The sequence below is a fragment of the Lithobates pipiens genome, unplaced genomic scaffold (genome assembly GCF_037356315.1).
Source record: "Lithobates pipiens isolate NorthernLeopardFrog02 unplaced genomic scaffold, aLitPip1_a1.2 Scaffold_27, whole genome shotgun sequence".
Lineage (NCBI taxonomy): Eukaryota > Metazoa > Chordata > Amphibia > Anura > Ranidae > Lithobates > Lithobates pipiens.
In genome coordinates, this window is record NW_027507788.1 from 131,605,834 (window position 1) to 131,623,251 (window position 17,418).

Here is a 17,418-nt window from a genome sequence, read left to right on the forward strand (position 1 = left end):
CATCCTAGGGGTGGTAACACATTTCAGAGGTGTTCCTTCTTTCTCAAAGCCTTTTATTACAGTTCTGCAGGGGGACCCTTTCGCATGTTCTGCAGCAGGCCCCCCTCCCTGCTGTGATAGGGGTACCCCCTACGCTGGCAGAACGCCAGGGCCGGTCACAAGTTCTGCCACTGTGGTAATCTCTCAAGGTCACAGTATGGCTGTTGACTGAGGGTTTCTGGGAATGGCGTTCTTGTAGGGTGGATGCTTGGGAAAGAAGTTAAGCCACAACCACTGCTTAAAGTGGAAGTAAACCCAGTCAATTTAACAGTTTCAAAAGACAATTACATTCCTGGCATGTGACGGGAATGTAACTGCCACATTGGTTCTGCTTTCAACCAAACTGTCAAACCATCCAATGGCTGTTATCATAACTGATAACCTATGCAGCATCATGGCAGTTGAAGAAACTGAGACCAAGATGGCGGCTTCCTTGGCTTAAAACGATAGGAGGGTTTATTTCCATCTTAATGGTTTAAATTGCTCTTTATTAGCTTTTCAATGAGACAAATTCTACCGTGTAGAAGAATTACAATGACTTAAATTTGTAAGAGTTGTATCCATGCCAAAGACGTTTTACATGTGTACCCAATATGAAGCATACACTTACCAGTGTTCTCATATTATATCCCATATAGGTGTACCCCAATACCATTTGAAAAGACAGTTGGGGGGGGGGGGGGGGGGTAGAGAAAAAAGAAAATAATACGTTGTGATTTCATTTGTCCCCTGGAACAGGCCACATGGTGTCTTAACATCTGCCACTAAGGGCCCTATGTAGTCATGTGCTTTACTAGGAACTAAGTTTTCTTTAGTATGATTCATGAGGTCCTTGGTAGTGTAAAACACTTCCAAATCTAATGTGTTTTTTTAATTTGCTCTATATTGCACTACAGGACCAGGCAGCAGCTCAGAGGGATCTATGGATGGTCAATGACACCATTTCAGGGCTCCGATTTAATAAGCCCAACTTTCCTGCAATTCCTGATTCTACAAGACACCCAGGTAAAAAAAAAAAAGCATAATTTCTTATGAACAGACCTCAACCAATGGAACTGTTTATACTTTATTTCTTTCATAGCTCTCCTATCTGGTCACTCAGCAGAGATGTGCTTCTTGTCTGTACTGTAATAAATGTTGTCATGTTGCCTTCTTTTTCATTCCTTTTTGCATTCTGTCAGTGGCTTATTTCAGATTCATACAAGGTTTCATAAAAAAAGTAAAGGCTCTTTGGTGGGGCACGCTCCATTACTGAATGCTGATTGAGAGGGTGTACTTAATAAAATAAGATCTGTCCCAGTGTTGTAATAGAGAAAAATTGTTGGGAAGGTCCGTTTGCCTATCCTTGAGCAACCAATGATTTTTCTAGGCTATTTGTTGAAAATCATTGCCATCTTCATATAGCAGTATGTTATTTGTATTGCCTCTTTACCTATATGATAGCCTATCATTTCAAAATTCACATTTGTTGTAGTATATTATCATATCATTTTGCACAATTAGTCACGATTATCAGATATCATGGATTGGTGTAATGCATTCATTTCTTTACTCTGACTCATTCAGCTGTGTGTTGAATTTAGATTCCTCTGGAAATATGTAAAAAAAAAAAAAAATGTATGTTGTGCCCTTTCAGTGAAAAATATCAGTATATTTTAATGTTTGTCTTTAATCATTTATCATCTCATTCTTGATTCAGCTGTTATGGTGCCGCACAGTCCAGTCAGTGATGCACAGCCAACCTATCAGAGAAGCTTCCTACACCATCATTCTGCAATGAATCCTCAGAGTCCCAGAGACCATCCCAGTGTAAGTGTTTTTGTAGGTGTTCCAATGAGCGATAAACTGGAAGAAGGAAGACCCACTCTTAAAGTGGTTTCTAGTACTTTTACATTTTAGCCTGTCCTGTTCTCTTCATAACTGTAGGAGCCATAATTGTAGTTGCCCACTTGCATTCACTTCCCAGTTTCTTTTGAGACCATGAACGGTCCATGTGATTGATTTTTGTATTTTTGAGTGATTTGAACTTGGATAGGGTTAGGACTATATGGGATGCCCTGTGGAACAAGCAATTGGTTGATTTAAATATAAAGGTAGTCTTTTTTTTTTTTTTTTTTTTTTTTTTTTTTTTTGTGCTAGCTGTCCTGTGGTGGGCTACTGCTTCCAGTAAGTTCTCTTCAGGCCCTGCCAGCCCTCCTGGCTGCAGCTACCCAACTTCACTGCCCATGAAATTGCAATCCTCACTGGCTCCACACTTGGCTCCGACTGTTTTCTCCCAGTCCTCTTTGACATGCCTATCCAGTCCTCCTGACTGCCCATGTCAATTAACAGCCCTCCTGGCTGCAAACCGGTGGTTCCCTCCTGAAAACTTGCCCAGCAGTACTAGCTCCCGCTGTCCTCTAACTCTTCTCTGTGCCTCCTGTTCAGATCCTTCATAAGTTCTTGAAGGGTTCCATCCTGCACCCGGGTCCCAGGCCCAAAGTCACCACCACCCAGTGCCGGGACAAGATCATTTGGTGCCCAGGGCGAAGATGGCAAACTGCAAACCCCCCCAATGTAAACAAAGAGTCAGTGCTTTGCAGGAAAAAGGAAAAAAAAGTGATCATTCCCTCTGTAAAGAGCCCCTGTATTGATTGTCAACACAGAGTTCTGGGCTGTGATTTGACACAGCCGATCAGCATGTCCCAGCCATGAATCATTGGCTGGGATCTGCTGACAGTCTCCTGATGTGTCGAATCACAGGTGAGTAGGTGGGTGGGAGCATGTGCCCGACACCCTGAAACAGGCAGCATCATACACCCGTAGCTGCCACCCCATAGCAGTATATGTACCGTGATGGGTCGGCAAGTGGTTAATTAACAATGGTATTTGTAATATGCATCAAATAACACAAACCTCTAAAGCAGCCGCAAACTCTACTGTGATATATAACACAGTCCCAAATCATAAATTCAGAGTTGACACAGAGTTGCGCTAATTAATATTGAGTCTAGCACCAGTGATAAAAACAAAGTCCCAATGTGATTAAAAAAAAGTTCTTTGGTAACATCCGCATTGCACAGACCTCCTATCGGGGAAGGTCAGTGACACTAAACCCAGCCAGGTCCTTTCAAGGAACCCCTTATAGCAAGTGGCTCCACCATCCAGGAAAAAATATCACAGATGGTCCCCAAAATACAAAAAGGTTTGCTAGCCATACTGTAAAAATCTTTAAAAACTTTATTTAAAGTATAAAATTTTGCTTTTACTGCAAAAACGTAATTGCATAAGGATCAAAACGAGCTGGCTGGCTAATCGCCGCTGTCTGTCCCTTCCGAGATTCGCTCCATCACCTGACGTTACTGCGCTTCTCGAATCCCGGAAGGACTGGTAGCTGTGATTAGCCAGCCAGCTTGTTTTGATCCTAATGCGATTGCATGGACCGTCTATAACATGTAATCTAGTAATTGGGACATTTTGTTCTTATCACTGGTATTTTATCCAATTTGTAATATACAGTATGGAGGGGGGGTTAATGTATTGCCATTGGTCACTAATGCATTAGTGGCCAGTAGCAGTCAATTAACCCCTTTGTGCTGCATTAGTGGCACCAGTGTCGGTGTTAATTTACACCAACACTGTTGCCACCACTGCAGCACAAAGGGGTTAATTAACTGACACTGGTCACTAATGCATTAGTGACCAATGGCAATACACTAACCCCCTCATGCTGTATGATACTGAAAATTAATAACCTTGGTAATTAACCTCCCCTCAGCCACCTCCACCGCCCCAAATCTATAGAGTTAATTAAGCTGCAATCATCTGCTTACTTGTGTGATACACACTGCAGTCCTGCATTGTTTAGTTCATCCTCCTTGGCTCCTCTTGGTCACAGCACCAGGAGCAGTCTGATGCTCCTCCTGAGTCCTCCCATCATCGTCGGCCTCTCAGTGAGTGATGTCACGCCAGGCCGCCCGGAACTATGAAGCACCTGTAAGGGGGGGTGGGGGGCAGTCCGAGTATCTCCACTGACAGGGAAGGCAAGTGAAAGGCTGGCATGCTGGCTTGTGCCGGGTGCAGGAGCGCAATCTGCACATCGTTGCAACTGCAGCTATTAGCGGCTGGTGTGTACAGTCGCACACACAATTCCAGCCAGTTTTTAGAAGCCTACTTCACCTGCGCCCCCCTTCCCTGCAGTAAACTGTACCGCCCAGGGCATCTGCCCCTTCCGCCCCTGCCTTGTACCGGCCCTGCCCCCCCCCCCTCAGAATGGGGTGCTCCCTCAAAGGCCCTGACAGCCTAGCACTCAATCCTCAGTTTTTACACCCGACAACTCCCAATTGACTCTAGCTATTTAAGGAGGCCTTCCCCCTGCCAATCCAAGTTCTAGAATCCTCTACAAGCCAGAGGAAGGTAACTGAGAAGCGATACTATCTGTGAGTCACCAGCCTACTCTAGGCCACTCCCAGCCCACAGATCAAAACAAACAGGCCTAGCTTCCAGCTAAGCCTGCCTAACTTTACCTTACCAAAAATCTCAACTCTAGGACCTACCTAAGTAGCGGGTGCTACATACCTAAAAGGTAGGTACCAAGCACTGCAGGGTTCAGGTTTTCATGGTATAAGTGAAGCCTCTCCTTTTTTTTCCCCCAAAGGGGTTGTTTTCCTTCAGAAGAAATGCTTTGCTTTTATGGAGTTATTTTTGTACACACCGGCAATAAATTGGCTTTTCTGGTCGTGAGGTTTTCACTTTTTTTACAACATTTGAAGCTGCAAGTTAAGGTGTTTCTTACGGGTTTGCATAACACATGCACCCTCCATGATTTTCATTTCATCTGTCACTTTCTTAGGAACAATGTATTACAAAAATGATAGTTGTGGTACCCTTTAGTATTGTTACTCTTTTCCTCCTATTGTTCCTTTTATTCTTCTTTTAATATTGGTCTTTTTTTTTTATTATTTAAAAAAAGAAGCCTGACTGCCAAAGCGTTCAGCAAGGTAGATTAAAAGAAGCATTTTTTGGTAATGCCTGTCTTTTGGGTGTGGGTTATAGCGTGATGTCTAAATACCTCCTTCGCAATAGGAGGATTTGGTGTGGTATGGTTGTGTGGGTGGACAATCATACACTGTGTGAGGGTGTTAAATGCTGGATTTAATCGCTGTGCTATGATTTACTGTAAAATATAGGTACTGTAAGAATACCCGCCCATAATATTCTTTGTAGGTTCTAGGGGCGGTATGGCAAGAAACACACACAATATATATATATATATATATATATATATATATATATATATATATATATATATATATATAATAAAAATTTATAATATATATATATATATATTACAAATTTTTATTATATATATATATATATATATATATATATATATATATATATTATAAATTTTTATTATATATGTGTATATATATATATATATATATATATTATAAATTTTTATTGTATATGTATATATATATATATATATATATATATATATATATATATATATATATATATATATATATATATATATATATATATATATAATAAAAATTTATAATATGTGTGTATGTGCGTTTTAAAATTTAGTTGTTGGAAAACAAAGGTAAAATCATAGCCACAATCCTCATTGCTGAAAAGCACAAGTAAGGAAACCCCATAGATGCAGAATCTTCAAATGCATGGAATATTTTAATCCACTAGCTGCTATCATCACTCCTACTATATTAAAAGGTCAGGCATTATCCCTCCTATTTCATGGCTTGGTGGAGGACCATAGTTGCATTTAATGTTTCTTCCCAGGCAGCACGTCCTCCTCAACATGTAGCACCCCCCCAAGGAAGCACTCTTATGGATTTTAATTTTAAACCCAGATCTTTTTTTTAGAAATATAGCACTAGTCTGAATTGATTGGGTCTGAATATGCTTCATGAAGGTCCAATCTGACCTTGCTTAAATTATAATTAATGGCAAAACTTTGTTTCCTTTCCAATACAGTAAGGGAGGGTTATAACCCTTGTCAAGTGTTTGTGTTTTTTTTTTTTTTTTTTTTTTGACATTTGTGTCCTGTTGGGGAGATTTTCCTTTACTTCTGTCCCATAGCCAACATTGGAATCATCTGTTGTCACCAGAATTCGTGACCCCGTTGAAAGGTTTTTTTTTTCCCCCTATAGTCCTGTTCTGGTGACAACCCAAAATGTTGCGTTTTCTCCCACTTTCAGCGATAACGGTAAACAGGACAAATGAAGGGGAGACGGGCAGCAATAAAAACATGACAGGATCTAATTCATCTCCACTTTTCCAAAATCTAAATATAGTTTTTCCCTTTAGATATACTTTAACTAGGAAAGTCTAGTACCGTCTGTCTTCTAGGTCATTCTATAATTTCTACAGCTGTAGGGCCATTTGTTGGACAGTGGAACCCAAGCGAACACATTTTTGTTCCCTGAGGAAAAAGAGTTTGCGTGTAAACTTAAATATACCACACTATAAAATATACAGGTAGTCTTGTTTGACCTTTTTATCAAACTAGATACCTTTTTTATTAATTTTTGATTCTGGTCTCTTAAAGGACTTTGAAGTTATCCCACCCAGACCTCCTCTCCCCAAGGATCATCAGACAGCCAGTGAGGGAACAAAGGAGCTGAATAGTAGACCCTCTAATAACCAGGTGAATTTGCCTAAAATACTATAGTCTATGTAAAGTCAGAAATACCTGAAAATATCACCTTTTTGAAAATATGGTGGGGAGGACACTTTCTTAGGCCGCGTACACACGGGCGGATTGTCTGCCCAACTAAGTTCGTCAGACAATCCGACAGACAGTCCGTCCAACTTTTGAATGAACGGACTTGACCACACACGATGAACAGACAGTCCGCTGAAAGCTTGCGCGATGACGTGTACAGCACGTACGACGGGACTAGAAATACGACGTCCAATACACTGCAATGCAACCTTCGGCGTGTAAATCCTTTCTGAGCATGCGCCATACTTAGTCCGTCCAACTTGCCTACACACGAGCGGACTGTCCGCTGAAACCAAGTTTGGACGGACAAAATTACGGAAATTCCGAAAGACTTAGTCCGTCAGACTGTCCGCTGAAAAAGTCCGCTGAAGCCCACACACGAGCGGATTGTCCGCTGAAACACGTTTCAGCGGACTAAGTTGGGCAGACAATCCGCCGTGTGTACGCGGCCTTACTGTTGTCCTCATTCTAGCAGCAAGCTGAAGGTAATAAAAAGACAGGACACCACTACATCAGAGTGGTGGCATTTCATGGGTTTTTACAGTATTTTTCAGAATTTTTAAGTATACTTTTATGGACAACTCATTTTACCCACTTCCCCCAGTAGGGGATCACCTGTTTGGTAAATGCTTTCCTTCGACTCCGCTCCATAGATTTTTACTTTGTGGCATGCCCTATTCTGCACAGCCTTTACTTCTAATCTAATCTATACATGCAAGCTGCATTCCCCTTTTATTCCCATGGGCGGGTCAGTACTTGTACTCTATTAAGTGCTAAGCAAAAAGTTAAGTTGTCCTGACGTGTGTATAATTGTTACCTAAATACTTAGACAATGGATATTTATAAAAAAAATTCTATATCAGAGTAGTTCCCATACGATTACAAAATGGCTGGATAAATGTTGAATATCTTTTTAGCTTTCGATCAGTAGTTTCATTATATGTGGTTTATTTATATATTCTATGGCAACGTTGAATTTCAGAATGAACAAGATCACCTCGGTGAACAGCAGGAAAACCACACTGCACCACAATCAAGCACATCTAGTGGTGAGTATTCTTGAGTGATCCTGCAGCTAACTGGAAATAAAAAGGACAATTGCATTTTATATCCAAGTAAAAGACAAATTCCTTATTGTAGGTAGTGGCGGTCCTCTCTTCTCTGACCAAATCAGCTATCGTTGATTTTGTAATTCCTGAAGCTTTTGGGAATGGTTCCATTATTACTATCAAATTATAAAATATTTTCATTTGGGAGTTTGCACAAGAGTAATGTCTTGTATATAGAGTTAAAGCGGTTCTGCACCTAAAAAAAAAAAAAAATATATTAAAAGCCAGCAGCTACTAATATTGCAGCTGCTGACTTTTAATAAATTGACACTTACCTGTCCCAGGGTCCAGCGATGTCGGCGGCAGATGACGAGCTATCGCTCGTCTCTCTGCTGCCCCCGCCGCCATCCTCTGTCAGGGAATCGGGAAGTGAAGCGTTGCGGCTTCACTGTCCGGTTCCCTACTGCGCATGCGCGAGTCGCACTGCACGTCTCTTCTGGTCCCCACTGTTTCCTGCGAACTGTGTGTTTCCCAGAATACAACGGGGGGGGGGGGGGCAGGGCATCTGTGGGGGTTTGCGGCGGTCTGTCCCGGAAGTGGGTGCAGATACCTGGATTATCCAGGTAACTGCACCCCCCTCCCCCCTGAAAGGTGCCGATTGTGGCACCGGAGGGGGGGAGGGATCAGATTAGCGGAACTTCCACTTTAGGGTGGAGAACCGCTTTAAGGCCTTGTTCACGCTTGTGCGATGCCAGACATCGCATGTGATTCGCACTGCATTGCTGTGTAGATCATATGGGATGTCTGGCTGAAGTCGCATCGTATTCACACGAAAATGGTGTAGGACCCTTTTTTTTTGGTCCGCACTGGAATCGGATCGCATGCATGGGTGTTTACGCCTATGCGTCCGCTTCTTGCACCATTTTACAGTTCGCGCTGTGATCTGCGAACCAATCTGGGGGTGCCAACTTTTACATTGATGCCCCCAGTGATTCTCAGTGTGAACCTCTGTGATTCAGGTGCGATACGGGATTGGATTTGCAGGGTTCCACATCGCACCAGTGTGAACCGGACCTAAAGCCCAAATGAACTAGCCATTTAAATACGCTACATTTTAGGTGCACCAAAACAGGCATTTAAAGTCTTAGTTTGTCCTCTTTAGAAAGCAGCCACATCCTGAGTAAAAAAAGCCTGTCCTCTGACTGCATGTAGTAGAGAAGGACCTTTGCTCTCTGTGCAGAAGCAGTCACTGTGCAGGGGTCTGACCCGCCGCCTACTGAGTCAGTGCTAGCAAGAGCACAAGAATTGCAGTTTGCCAAGCTCTACCTCTTACTCAGCAGAGGGTATGTCAGACCTTGCAGTATGTAGAGAGACCACTGCTTCTCCACAGAGAACATGGGGCCTTTTGCACCATGCTAAAAAAGGGACAGGAATTCTAAGCAAAACACACTTTTTTGTTTTGATGCGCCTGTATTATTGAATGTATGTAGCTGATTTAAGCTGAAAGTTCAATTGAACTTTTTTTTTTTTTAAATTGTAATTTTTATTGAGAGAATTTTTTTAACAGAAAATGAAAAGATACAGAACTGACAATATTCAAAGAAAATCTGGAGCATACCATATCGGAAAAACTGATATAACCTCATGGTGACTACAGACAGACAGTAGCAATGGAAGGATAAAAATAGATAACTAAAAGAAAACAAGGCAAAATAAAATGCAGAAAGGAAATAAACAACAGAAAAGTATTATGTGAAACATTATTAAATTAAAAAGGCTGAGAGAAAACATATGTCGTAATGCAGGGGTTGGGGTCTTGAGCAGGTGCTTCAATAACGTGACTAATACCTGACAAAAGAGGGCTACATACCACTATAAATTTCCTCAGGAGGCAAGGTGAGCTTCAAACGGCCGTTGGGCCAGCAGAAACAGACTTAAAGTACTGACCAGATACAAAACATCAGGGAGCCAGAAGGTCAGGGAACACTAGGGGACGGACACCGACCGGGTGGCTAGGGGTACCAAGGGCGCCTGTGGGAGCCCAAAAATCGAGGTATCCCAGGGGGCCCAAATCACGCCAAACCGGTCAATCCCATCCTCCACCATAGCCGTCAAATGTTCCATCCTGCGTATGTCCCTGACGGTTTGTATCAGCTGAGTCTGGGTTGGGGGCTGAGTAGACAGCCAATTAGAGGGGATAGCTCTTTTAGCAGCAAGCAGCACATAGGAAGCTAATTTATTAGCTGCCTTCCCCAACTCCAGGAAGGGAAGGCCTAGGAGAAGGTGGACAGGATCCAATGGAATGGGGGTGTCAAAAATTTGCTGGAGCATGTGAGATACCATGGACCAGAAAGGAGTAATTAGTGCGCATTGCCAAAAGATGTGATAATGCGTTCCCTTGGTTCTCCCACACCTCCAGCACATGGGAGAAAGAGAGGCATCATACCGATGAATAACCTCGGGGGTCCTATACCAGAACAGTAGGACTTTATATGCTGTCTCTCTCTGTGCCACACATCTGGAAATTTTAGAGGTGGAGGACCAAATTCTGGACCATTGCGGGAGAGTGATTTGTTGATTAAGGAGCTGCGTCCATTTGTCCATGTAGGAGTGGGATAGGGCAGTGAGAGAGGACCTCTGCTGGAGTATATGGTAAATACTAGAGATGAGCTTTGCTTGGTAGGGGCCCTGGGAGCAGAGCAGCTCAAAAGGCGTCGGTGTGGAGAGGGAGAGAGAGGGGGAAAGAGTTGAAAAGTAGTGAGTTATCTGGAGGTATGAATACCGCAAGTGGTTTGGGAGTTGACTGTCAGTTTGGAGGGCCGAAAAGGGCTTAAGTTTACGCGTGACAGCGTGAACGGAGTGGCGGAGTTGGAACAATCCCTCTTTAGCCCAGGGAAACATACGAACATGCGATAGACTGTCAGGAACTAAAGGATTAAACAGCACATTAGAGAGGGGGGGACAGGGTGAAGACAATGCAAATTTGGAAGAGCAGGAACGCCACAGTCTAAGCGTGAACAACATGGGACCCAGGCAGAGGTCCAGAAGCCCAGGGTCCCTCATTGTCCCCGGTGACCACGCCAAGGAGCAAGGATGGGTCGGATATAGGGAACCCATCTCAATCTCCGTCCAGCGATTCGGAGGTCTCAGGCAAGACCAAGACACTATCGGGCGCAAATGAGATGCCAGATAGTATTTGTAGACGTCCGGTGCACCCATGCCCCCCTGATCTTTGGGGGCAAAAACCACCGAACCGGCCACTCTATGGGCCCTGCCATTCCAAATAAATTTCAAGAACCAGCGCTTAAGCAACTTAATCTGTGACATCGGGATGGGGACAGGCAAGGTTTCAAAATAATATAACAGTTTTGGCATGATGGACATTTTTAGCACATTAATTCGGCCTATCCAGGACAGGGGAAGGGAGGTCCATCGAGATAACATACTGTTGATAGACTTAAACAGAGGGATGTAATTGGTCGGGTAAAGGGCGGAGTAGGAAGTCGTCAGCTGAACCCCAAGATATTTGAGGGACGATGTGCACCAACGGTAGGGGAATGTATTTTGTAGACGCAGAAGTTCCTCCGGGGGAACATGGAGGGGGAGGGCCTCCGTCTTCGCCGTGTTGACCTTATAGCCCGATAGGGAACTAAATTGAGTGAGTAGGGCATGCAGGGAAGGGAGGGAAATGTGGGGACTGGTTAGAGTAAGGAGGACGACATCCGCAAATAAGGATAATTTATACTCCCTTTGCCGCATGGGTACCCCCTTGATATCAGGGTGAGATCTGATAGCCTCTGCCAGGGGCTCTAGGCAGAGTATAAAGAGGAGCGGGGAGAGAGGGCAACCCTGTCTCGTCCCGTTTGTCATAGGGAATGAGTGGGAGGTGAAGGACACTAATCGAACCTGGGAAGAGGGGTTGGAGTATAGGGATTGTAGCGCGGAGAGAAAGGGTCCCCGCAAGCCAAATCTGTTCAATTGAACTTTAAACATGACAAACCTTGCCCTATTGTTTACAGTTTGACTAGTATGTGTGTAATGGATATGATGTATTGTGTGCTTACACCTAATGTAGCCAAAATACATGTCATTAAATACAGTTGTGCATTAAACTTGATATAATGCGTTTTTTTTTTGCAAAAAATATGTAGTCAATTTTAATATTCCAATTTTTTTTTAAGATGCTGCATTGCCGAGTAAAGATGTCATAGATGGTCACCCCATGCAGGTATCTTCCCCAGTGTCCATACCTGCAAATCATAAAATGACCTTCGAAACAAAGGTAGGTATGCATGAAGCACTGCAGAAAAAAATGCTGATGTGCAGTAATTCGTAGTAGCCAGGGCATCAATTCAGTCACAAACAGTGGAAGAGTATTTTTCCTTTTTTTTTTTTTTCTTTTTTTTTTATTTTTTTTTTTTATTCAATATAGATATTTAGAGAGCAGCCACAAGAGGCAGGGTGGATTAGCTACTGTTTGTATTTGGAAAAGATATTCGCCAAGTAAGGTGTCCGTTGGTTCCAGTTTCCAGGCCGACCAATAGATTTTCATTGTAAACACATCTATTCTACAGTAAAGAAAAACAGTAGTGGAGCCTGCAAAAAGTTTTTAAAACATTTAATACACATTGATCAGATGTACTGTGTGTGATATATATATATATATATATATATATATATATATATATATATATATATATATATATATATATATGTATATGTATATGTATATGTGTGTGTATATGTGTGTGTATGTGTATGTGTGTATATATATATATGTATATATATATATATATATATATATATATATATATATATATATATATATATATATATATATATATATATATATATATATATATATATATATATTTTTTTTTATTATAATTTCGAAGAGATGCATTCCATGGGACAAAGTGAACATTTATTCATGCATTATAACAAGTAAAGATCATAAGTTCAGATCAAATTCATGTCACCTAGGTAACAGAAATTGTATTTTATTTTCAGTTAACAATTGTTAATCTTACTCTCTTCAGGCTTCCCCTCCTAATATGTCAGAAATGGGCACAGTCCGTAAACAGAGAATGAGTGCTGAGGAGCAGCTGGAGCGAATGCGTAGGCATCAAGAAGCTCAAATTCATGAAAAGCCTAAACCTGGTGTGACTGCACAACGCCAAAATTCTCAGAGGTCCACAACAGGTTCAGTTGGTGGTCGGGTGAGTAAAAATAAACCCTACTAATTTGCCTTTGAGATTGACGTGTACATGGTTTGTGTAGCATTCATTGCTTCATTCATTCAGTGAACTGACTGATGAGGAATAAAAATGAGCCACAGACCATGAATGTTGCAGTCTTGCCCTGAGGGTTTTTTTTATTACAAACATGCTTTAACATACGTAAGTACCATGCAATGTTTTTGTCACATTTTTGGAAAACGAAAACCATTCAAGTTGCATTGCATTAGCAGCCTGGACGGATGAGCCAGCAATAGGAGCAGACTGATAGCAACAACACTATCGCTTTCCCCAGGGATTTTTTTTAGTTTGTCCAGATTCTTTCCAAGCCCCGATGAAGGCGTCATTTTTGTACATCTAAAAGGCATTGGCTGCTCTTTGCACTTTAGCAAACTAATAAACTGTTTCTGGACCTATACTATGGTGCTCTCATCTTCATGGCTTGAAACCTTTACTCAGGGACCAAGTTTTTGGTCATGGCACACCAGCTAGCTTCCCACACATTTTTAAGCCTTTCCAGGCCTATTCCAAATATTTTCCAAACTTGGGATCCAGCACCCCACCACCTTAGTTGCGCTGTAAGAAACCATTCAGTACCTTCAAGGGGGAAAAAGGAACAGATTGCCTATTTTTTACCAAATTTACACCAAAATGATTAATTCTCACAGTAGGTTGTCTGGTTTATATCATTCAGGGTGCTGACTCTGCTAACATTGACAGGAAATCTGGAAAACAAAGCACAGAACTCAGTGACAGTCTTGTGTTGTGGTCTTTCATCACATCAGGTCTTAATAACTGGGCTTTTGATGGTCAAGATTCAATAGCTGTACTGTATATGTAAAACAGGGTATTTGTTTTTACTATTACTGAGTATCCACAATTTACAGATGTAAGTAATGAACTTTGTTCTATTAAACCTGAATTGACTGTACAGGTCACAGCTAATTGCTCAACCTTCTTACAGCTGAGGTCTTCATCCTCTGATACATTCCCAACTGGAACAAATTCTCAGCAAGCAGAGAAGGCCTCTTCAGAACAGAGAAAGCCGGCACTGGTGAGAGTGACAGCTTCATTCTACCCTAGCACTGTGCCCACCCAACAGCATGGAAAGCAAGGAAGTAATAACATAAGGGGGTCATCCTTTGACATGGCACAGGAGGACCCAACATACTGTGTTGTGATGGAACCTCAAGGAGAAAGTGTTGCCTCTATAACAAGTCATGAGATTTCTCCAATGGTTAAGAGGGCACCTCCCCTGAGAACAACGAGTAAGATTGTCACTGCCACCTGCATGCAAATGAAAAAAGATGTACCAGATGGCAACAATGACAAGGAAAAGGTAAGCAATTCTTGACAAATATGCATTGGAACAATGTTGGCCATCAATTATGTAGAAAGTTTTAAGTTTGAGGAGCATTTATTAAAATCTTGGTCTGCATTGCAGTTCTAAATGGGGTAGAAAAAAAACTCCCTCTGTCCCCAGTGGCAGAGGGACACACTGAGTTTTTCCTCATTAACTGATAATGTAGAAGCTAGCTTCCAGATCTTCTACCCTTTGTTAGGCGTGTACAAATCTAGTTGATAAATGATGAGATCTGCCAGCACAGTATAGACAGGGTCAATGGAGAACCTCCTCTGCACAACAGAGCAAAACTTCAGTTTTGGAATGTTTAGAAAAGCATAAGTAAAATGTAAGCAACAATTTTTTTTTTTTTTTTGTTCTAAGAACAAATCGAAGGTGTACTCTCAAAGTTGGCTGTAAAAGTGCAAATTTACTTTTTGGCGAGTGACCCCCATTAGTGCATAAATCCCACAAATCATTTTATCCCCTGCCCACTGATACATGGAAATGTAACCAAATAGCTTGACAAGTAATCAAATACAAAGCACTACTAAATATTAATACTAATGCAGTAACTGTTACACATGCACATTACTTGGCTTGCACTTAACCTGACAAACTCACTGGGCACTTTATTAGGTACACCTTGCTGGTACTGGGTTGGACCCCCCTTTTCCTTCAAAACTGTCTTAATTCTTCAGGGCATTCAACAAGGTTTTGGAAACATTCCTCAGATTATGGGCCATATTGACATGAGGGCATCACACAGTTGCTGCAGATTTGTCTGATGATGCAACTCTCCTGTTCCACCACATCCCAAAGGTGCTCTATTGCAGTGGTCATCAACCCTGTCCTCAGGGCCCACTAACAGGCCAGGTTTTATGTATTACCTTTGGGAGATGCAGACTAGAATACAGCAATCACTGAGCAGCAAATGAGATCACCTGTAATGCATTTCAGTTATCTTGCAAACCTGGCCTGTTAGTGGGCCCTGAGGACAGGGTTGATGACCACTGCTCTATTGGATTGAGATCTGGTTACTGTGGAGGCCATTGGAGTATAGTGAACTCATTGTCCTGTTCTAAAAAACAGTTAGAGATAATTTGAGCTTTGTGACATGGTGCATTATCCTGCTGGAAGTAGACATCAGAAGATGGGTACATTATAGTCATAAAGGGGTGGACATGGTCCTCAACAATACTCAGCAAGTGTGCCATTTAAACGATGCTCAATTGGTACTAAGGTGCCCAAAGTGTACCAAGAAAATATCCCCCACACCATTACTACACCACCAGCCTGAACCGTTGATACAAGGCAGGATGGATTCATGCTTATGCCAAATTCTGACCCTACCGTATGAATGTTGCAGCTGAGATTGAGACTCGTCAGACCAGGCAATGTTTTTCCAATCTTCTATTGTGTAATTTTGGTGAACCTGTGCGAATTGTAGCCTCGGTTTCCTGTTCTTAGCTGACAGGTGTGGCTTCTGCTACTGTAGCCCATCTGCTTCAAGATTTGAGGTGTTGTACATTCAGAGATGGTTTTCTGCATACCCTGGTTGTAACCAGTGGTTCTTTTGAGTTACTGTTGCCTATCATGTAGAACCAGTCTGCCCATTCTCCTCTGACATTAAAAGGGCACTTTCCTCCACACAACTGGATATTTTCTCTTTTTGGGACCATTCTCTGTAAACCTGAGAGATGGTTGTGCATGAAAATCCCAGTATATCAGCGGTTTTTGAAATTCTTAGACCAACCCGCCTGGCACCAACAACCATGCCACATTCAAAGTCACTTAAATCCCCTTTCTTCCCCATTCTGATGCTCAGTTTGAATTTCACCAAGTTGTCTTGAATGCCTAAATGCATTAAGTTGCTGCCATGTGATTGGCTGATTAGCAATTTGTGTTGCCAAGCAATTTACAGGTGTACCTAAATAAAGTGGCCGGTATGTAATGCTAGGTCCACTTTAAGCTCTTTGGTAAAGACTGTCCAGGGCAGGCACTGAAGTGAATGGACAATATGTAAACTGTTGGCGCTATATCAATACCTGTAATTATAATCGTATACTGACCATTTCTGTTGCAGGAGAAATCGGAAGCGAAGACAAACTCTGCCCTGCAATCTGATCAGCAAAGAACTGCAGAGAGGGTGAAGAGCTCTGCTTCCAGTGCAAGGTAATACTTTTATTCTCTCTAGTCTAATCACATAATAGGAGGTATGTGTGCTTTTTAGTCATTGTAACTTCAATTTTCACCTGTGAGTACTGCTTTTGTTTTTGTGTTTTAGAAGTTAGAGGCTCAGTCACGTTGCTTTTAATCCTTTAAGTGGAATGTAGAAGAAATCAAGGGGAAGCATTTCATGGTCTTTAAGATCATGTTGTAGTCATGATTGGCAGTCATCACATGTCCTACTGACTCCCAATCATCGCTCCTTATCTAGGCGCTGTCAAGGAAAATGCAATCAGTGATTTAGCACATAAGAGCAAGTCCTATTTTTACCTCTATACTGCCACATTTGTATCGCCTGTGAGAAGCAGTGGCCATTAGCCAAAGCCTGCCCTCTATATACAACTATAGAGCTCCTCGCCCCTTAGTTCCTTTGTTGGAGCCATTGCAAATACTTGGTCCTTCCAGATATTGGGAGCATGTCACCATTTACCAGGATAAAATTACCAGTCCTAAGTGGCCAATCACCAGACTCGAGCACTGTCACCTAAGGTATAAGACGACATAAACCCTGTGTAAGCTCCAAAATCTCCCAATATGGAGCTTACACTGGGTTTGACTCCCTTCTGACAGGGAAAAGGAACAGAGGGTAAGCAGGGTGAAGGTATCAGTGGGTTAGCGGGAGAATTGAATGGGCAAAGTGGCAAAACCTCTTTAAAATCTTATAATAAAATGCCTCATAATGATGTGCTTTCATTAAATGTGTGTATAAAATAAGTGTAAGAGCCCAAATCTGTATTGGTATTGGCCTCTTGTAATCTGCACATTTGCATTCAGAATAGCAGAAAGAGG

At 42.0% G+C, this 17,418-nt stretch overlaps 1 protein-coding gene across 2 annotated transcripts in view; it reads left to right on the top strand.

Annotated features, from left to right (window-relative positions):
* Positions 1-17,418, top strand: part of PLEKHA4 (pleckstrin homology domain containing A4) — a 100,745-nt gene that overhangs the window by 79,163 nt on the left and 4,164 nt on the right. The window contains exons 15-22 of one of the 2 annotated variants that reach the window (XM_077457451.1): positions 936-1,044; positions 1,739-1,848; positions 6,596-6,694; positions 7,755-7,821; positions 12,003-12,103; positions 12,861-13,040; positions 14,023-14,397; positions 16,487-16,575. In XM_077457451.1, coding sequence (XP_077313577.1) covers positions 936-1,044; positions 1,739-1,848; positions 6,596-6,694; positions 7,755-7,821; positions 12,003-12,103; positions 12,861-13,040; positions 14,023-14,397; positions 16,487-16,575 — 1,130 coding nt within the window. The remainder of the gene's footprint in view (positions 1-935; positions 1,045-1,738; positions 1,849-6,595; positions 6,695-7,754; positions 7,822-12,002; positions 12,104-12,860; positions 13,041-14,022; positions 14,398-16,486; positions 16,576-17,418) is intronic. The other variant, XM_077457453.1, reaches the window with a different exon arrangement.